The 6,055-nt window shown below is 42.8% G+C and overlaps 2 protein-coding genes across 3 annotated transcripts in view; one reads left to right on the forward strand and one right to left on the reverse strand.

Moving 5' to 3' along the window:
* The window catches only part of LOC139696803 (transmembrane protein 245), a 73,147-nt gene extending 72,237 nt beyond the window's left edge, over positions 1-910 (reverse strand). The window contains exons 1-2 of one of the 2 annotated variants that reach the window (XM_071595659.1): positions 786-910; positions 153-477 (exon numbers count right to left, since the gene is read on the reverse strand). In XM_071595659.1, the coding sequence (XP_071451760.1) occupies positions 153-415 (263 nt within the window). In that variant the 5' untranslated portion in view covers positions 416-477; positions 786-910. Of the gene's footprint in view, positions 1-152; positions 478-568; positions 731-785 lie in introns of those variants that run through there. The other variant, XM_071595658.1, reaches the window with a different exon arrangement.
* Positions 911-2,777: 1,867 nt separating this feature from the next.
* LOC139696509 (uncharacterized) lies at positions 2,778-5,789 on the forward strand. Its single transcript, XM_071595298.1, has 2 exons — positions 2,778-3,130; positions 3,422-5,789. The coding sequence occupies exon 2, from the start codon at positions 3,867-3,869 to the stop codon at positions 5,787-5,789; it is 1,923 nt and encodes a 640-aa protein (XP_071451399.1). The 5' UTR covers positions 2,778-3,130; positions 3,422-3,866.
* Positions 5,790-6,055: the final 266 nt, after the last annotated feature.

Below are 6,055 nucleotides of genomic sequence, written 5' to 3' on the forward strand. Positions count from 1 at the left end.
GTAATATTATTCAATGCAAATTGATTCTGAAAGTTTTATCATTAATGATTGCGGCTGATGAGATTGTATGTAGAGGGTACTCGTCTTACCCATATTTAATTGCTTCATTGTGCATGGGAAGGATTTTTGCCCTCGTATTTCACATTACTTACATTGTAATAATATTTGCCAAGGCTTGCTTGAAAGGGTAGAGCACGGATCCGCACAGTACAGCCCACAAAAGAGGCTTGATGAAAGGTTCGAGGATATAGAAAAGAGCTACTATCCCAGTTACACAAATAAACATTAAACAGATGGCAATGGCATTATAAAGCGCATGCTTTAACGCCTTTTCATGCCCTTGAGGGATGAAATTAAGCACAGAATCAAATGGTGAACGAAGATCCATCCCGAATGGTGTTGATCGTCTCCTCATTTTCGAACAATTAATTTTACGGATTTTATCATGCTCCTCCGCCAAATTAACTTAATGACAACCTGAAATAGAAAATAAAGGAAAATGACAATCACAACACCCAACAAGACACAGTGAGTTCATAAGTTCATGCCATGAGTCTTTAAAAAATACCCGTCTTATTGAGGTACATAAAAGTTCCAGCGAACTCTAATTGTCACGAAAGGAAATGCACTCCCCCAAATTCACAGAAAAACATCTATATTTCCAATTCCAATATTGTTCACTTATTAATCATGTGAACATGATTTTCGAATCATTCCTACTCATTCACAACCGAAAATGGACCCATATGAGCAATTTCAGCAATACCAACCAACCGATATAGTACCTAATACACCCACATGATGCAACAGATGCAACGACGTCAATTGCGCCAATATCAGGACTGAGGCGGTCGTTATTTTATTTCAATTCCAGTTTTTTTAATCCAGTTCTGTAATTTTCAGTTTTCCAGTTGGTGACTTATTTAACTATTGATCATATAAATAAATTCTAAAAACGTTTACCAATTCAGCTTGTTTATTTCCAACCTTATGATACTATTGCGAATATAAAAAACCCAAGCGTATTTTCAATAAAAAGTAACCCTGCAATAGGAAAATTATATTAAAATGCAGCAATATTGCTATGACAACTTTTCATTGCAAGATAGAACAATTTGAAGAGCAAAACTAGCGTGTATCGCACCTAATCAGATTCTCCAACGAAACAAAACATTCCTTTTAAAATTTTCCTTCGAATTCATTCTTCGTATTCATTTGTTGAAAGAGTTGAAAGTTGCCTCAAACGAGCCGTGTAATATAGGCCAGCTGATTGGTTGCTCGAGTTACTATATTCCTGAAGCGCACGGAAACTCGTAGTCGGGCGTTTTATAAGTAATAATTTTGAGATTTTTCACTGTAAAACTGACGCATATAGGAAATTCGTCATTGAAACTCTTCTAAAATTGATTATGTGTTGTTCCACCAGTTTATTTTGTATTGCGCCCGAGTTTTTTGCTTTGTGTAAGGCACTTCTATAGACTTCAATAGCTGCACGGTTTGTATTCCATAAGTATACGTTATATTTTGCTTGGATGTTGTTATTGTGTCATTGTTATCAAATAATGCGCGTGGCTACAAATTTATCAAATACATAGTGGTATTATATTTGATGGATTGTGCTTTGTGAAATTGTCACCCATTTCAAAGTATTGTATGACAAATATTCGTGTATCCTTGAGAATGTTAATTATTTACTTGATTATTGTGGGAAATCTGTATTATACGTGCTTTCGCAGCCCACTTTATGACTTTTAATAGTATGTTTTTAAATAATAATATGTTTTGTGAAACCTGATATACAACTGTTTGTTATTGTTTTGATGAGCTGTTTGTTTGAGATATGCTAATACCTTATGAAGTTTGTTTATCTGCGCCCTTCAAAAGTTAATGTTTGGCTATGTAAATTTAAATAAATTTCAGTTTTGAATAATGCATTATGATATTAACATCTATATTGCCTTATAAATATTATTTCCAGGTTCTTTAAAAATGGAGAGGTATTTAAATGAAAATGACAGCATCTTTCGTCTGAGAAAATTGCACCTTTTTACCAGTATGTGTGCCTTTAATTGTTTTTATATTGGACGAAAGAGTTGGCAGTTCCTGAAGTGTTTTCCTACTTGATTGAAGTAAGTACACTGTTATTTTAACGCATTTCTTGTTCTTAAGCATTGAGAAATAAACGAGAGTTAATTGTTAACCTTCATTTAAGTCATTCAAGGGGTTATTCTCGTTTAAATTCTAAAAAACACAGGGAATAAAAAACACAATTGTTGTTAGCTAATGCGCTTTGTCATGAAAGTTTATTTTATTCACCATCAAGTGTGTGCTATAGTAATGGTCGTTAATTTTGATGGAAGTGAGTCTCTCGACTGGCTTCTTCACATTTAACAATTTCTGATGTGAACGACATGTTGTGATAATTGTGGCGCATTTTTTAAGCGTTAGTCGACTATCTTACACTCGTGTTATGCATAGTGATGTTCGCTTTAGCTTAAAATGCTGTCAGTATTTTTCTGATTCTATCACATCATTCTATGCAACAGCACGATAGCTTAAAGTAATCTATGGAAGAATCTCATTTCAGAACACAAATTGGGGTTGCCCTAATAAATTCAATCCAATGAAATACGTTTTCTGTTATACATCGACTATAATATATATTCAAGATGTCTGCTTGAGCCAATAGCGAATTCGCTTGCAGAGGGGTAGCGTGTATTGATGTCACACGGTGCGCCGTACTAAGCAATTGAGCGACTATTTTCTTAGTTCACGAGGAGGGAGGTTTGTGCCGTTCTAGGCTGTTATATTGTTACTATATCGACAACAAAATAAACAAAATTATTATTTACGTTCCTTGATGAGCCGCTATTTGATTATCTTGCAATAAAATTGCTTTAGTAAGTTAATTGGTACATTGTAAAAGTAGTACTTGTGATAGAGTCCTTGGGTCAGTCGTTTCCTCGTCGTTCCTCTGATGTGTGTGTGTCGTGCGCAATCTAGGATGTTCCGCCATTGTTGTTGGCTTTAAAATTTTTTGACGGAGGGAATGAGCTAGGGAACCGCGGTTTGATTTCTGCCATTGTTTGGACCATGGTTCTGAAAACGACATTTCATATTGCATACTGAGGTAACTCAAATGGAACCATATCAGTGTGTATATAATTATCTCGCCCCGTGTGCCCTGGTGTTTTTTTATTCCCTTCATTTGTGATCTCGGCCAGTTTTGTTTCATCAGACAAGGGCTTGGTCACGTGGGAGTTCATTATTGGAGCTCTCCCTGAGTATTTTTTGTATTTGTGATTTATTGATACTTCATTTCGGCCCACATGTCAATTAATGGGCGCGTGAGGCTGTTATTAATGCATTTACAAAAAAATTCTGTATGTTAATTTACCAGTGTTTATTTTTTGGTTTGCAGAACTCTGCTGCGATGGAACTTTTGAATTGTGTCATCGATTGGATGCTTATTTAAAACATCAGAAGATGAATCGTCAGGATTACTAGTTCTCGACAACCATAAACAGCGTGTGATGGCAGTGCGCGCGCGATTAAACTTTTTCCGCCGGAAGTAGATGTGTGGTCTCATTGAAACAAGGTTTTTGAAATAAATATGGAGATTTGGAAGGCATCATTACCGGCCCATATGCTATACGCTGATGTTCTTGTGCGTGGTTCTTTCCTCATTACTATCAGTATTATTGATTTTTCTAGTGCGTTCCTTTGCTGAAGCTACAATTCTTTGAAATTATTCGTCGGAGTGTGTCCCTAGGATTTATTATGAAAGTGTTAAGTGTCTCGATGTAGAATGAATACATATTTGCCAGCAGTGCCCTGGAGGCTCTGGCATCCCTGATGCCGTTGCTATGGCTCCGGCCCTAACCGAAGCCGGTCAGTCACAGAACTTTGCCTTGACATCGTCGAACTGTTCTCCCATTGGCATAAGGAACGTTGGTAGTGTAGGTGGAGGGGCATTGGAAGGTGAAGGCGGCCCCAGGGTTCGGAGGGCCGATGGCCCAGGGGCAGTGAGTGGAATTCCTGGGACATATGTAACTTGTAAAAGGTCATTGATTGATCTTGATGGGAATGGAGTGGACGAGGCTGCATTCGAGAATCTCACCACCTTGGCTATCGCCTCGGAACTGTTTAAGGTGAACAAAGTGTCACACGCAGAAGGGTCACATGCTGCTAATGGTCATACTGATTCTGCCGAGGAGAAATCTGTGAATGGTGGTGGAGTGGTGGGACTTTGGAATACGTCCGGCATGTCCAGGAATATTCCCGAGGACTCTACAGGAGACGCCGATGGCACTGAGGAAACGGAATCTCTACCAATGTCTACGGATGACCTCGGGCAAAATGTTAGGGACCTTTTGGAAGTTATACAGGGGATGGAGAAAACTGAAGGGACCAGTGGACAAGATCCATTTGGTTCGGACCGTAAGTCCTCTGTCAGTCAACACGACCACGGCAGAGCGAACGAGGGATCTATTTTTTCCACCAGTAACCACGATGGTGCCTCTGCGTTTGACTTGCCAAATGGACCCGTCGATGGGATGTACCCTGTTTCTGACTTGGATTGTAACTTATCTGGTGTTGATATGATATCAATGTGTGTAGTTGAGCTTCCTGGCGGCAATGCCGCTAATGGTATGGGGAATGGCACCGGGGCACTCCTGGAGTCTGGCACGCTTGGTGTTGGTGGTAATACTGGCCTTCTGGATGGCGGTGGCCTTGACTCACAGTTGGCCCTGGACTCCCACTTGGCCGAGGACGGATTGTGTGTTTCAAGAGAGGCTCTTTCCGGAGAAAAGATGTGCGAGGTTCAGAGGAGGCAGGCGGAGGTGGAGCGAAAGATCGAACGACTTCTCCGTAGGTTGGGAAAACTTCAAGCCCGAAGGATGGGCCGGCACGCTGCCGAGGAATTACGGGTCGTAGTGGAGCACGCGAAGCAGTCCCTGGTCAGCATCGCCGGAGGGAGCGGTACCAAAGGGGTCACCGGCTCAGGCGGCCGCCGGGTCGATCTCACAGAATCCTCTCAGGGCGTTGCCGATGCTGGAAAGCGGACGCCTTTCCTCGCGGCCTATGTCCAGGAACTGACGTCTGATGCTGCGGCTGGTCTGAGGATCGCGAACCCCATGAGTACCACGGCTGGTGCCGACGCCCCTTCTGATAGTGCAGGGGAAACCATCGTGAAGACTGAGGACGTGCGGAATCTTCCCACGGCCGCCCTGGAATCCCTCGCCATGAAGCTGGATCGGTCGGGGGCGGGAAAGCTGACCAAACGGTACTTTGGCTCAGGATCCCCGCGGGCCCGGCTGGAGGAGGTGGTGGAGGTTGCGGTGGCGGCGGCGGAGTCTGGGCTTACGAAGACGGAGGAGGTCCGTCGGAGGCAGAGGCGACGGAGGAGGCTTGGGGAGTGGGGCGTGGAGGAGGATGAGGGAGAAGAGTGCGGGGGAAGGAGGGCGGAGGCGGAGAGCAACGAGAGGCGGCGTCGGAGGAGGCCGACGACGGATGAGGGAGTGGAGGAGAGAATGGAAGTGAAGCGGGACGGCGACGTGAAGGTTGTGGTAGTGAAACGTGGTGGTGCTGGTGGTAGTGGTTGGGGCTGTGGGGTGGGCACCAAAGAAGCGGAAGTGGAGGAGGCTTTTGGGAAGTTGGGTGCTCAATTAAGGGTGGTGGAGAGGGGCATCGACTCGGATGCAACTGCTTCCAGCTCGGGGGCAGAGAGTGCGGATGAAACTGTTTCTGGATATTCTGCGTCCGCTACCGGCACTCTTTCAATGTAAGTAGAATTTAACGTTCTTATGCCCTCAGTACATATACAGTTGTATTGCATTTATCGTTTCCGCATTAATTAGTCTGTGACTAAGGGTTAAGGAGTAGGACTATGTCCGTCATGATGAATCCGATGACATAAGAGAATTTTAAACTCAGTCGCAATGTGATTATGTGGAATGAGAACTTATTGAGATTGACCCTCTGCTGTTATTATAGTCAATTTTCTTGGGGAGTACTACCATATAGCAGTTAGAAATCCCGAAACTCGTCGCAT

This window comes from Hetaerina americana, unplaced genomic scaffold (assembly GCF_022747635.1).
Source record: "Hetaerina americana unplaced genomic scaffold, ioHetAmer1.1.p SCAF_7, whole genome shotgun sequence".
Lineage (NCBI taxonomy): Eukaryota > Metazoa > Arthropoda > Insecta > Odonata > Calopterygidae > Hetaerina > Hetaerina americana.

Excerpts from the sequence above, each read along its gene's own strand:
- LOC139696509 (XM_071595298.1), top strand. The coding sequence starts at position 3,867 with ATGGCTCCGGCCCTAACCGAAGCCGGTCAGTCACAGAACTTTGCCTTG.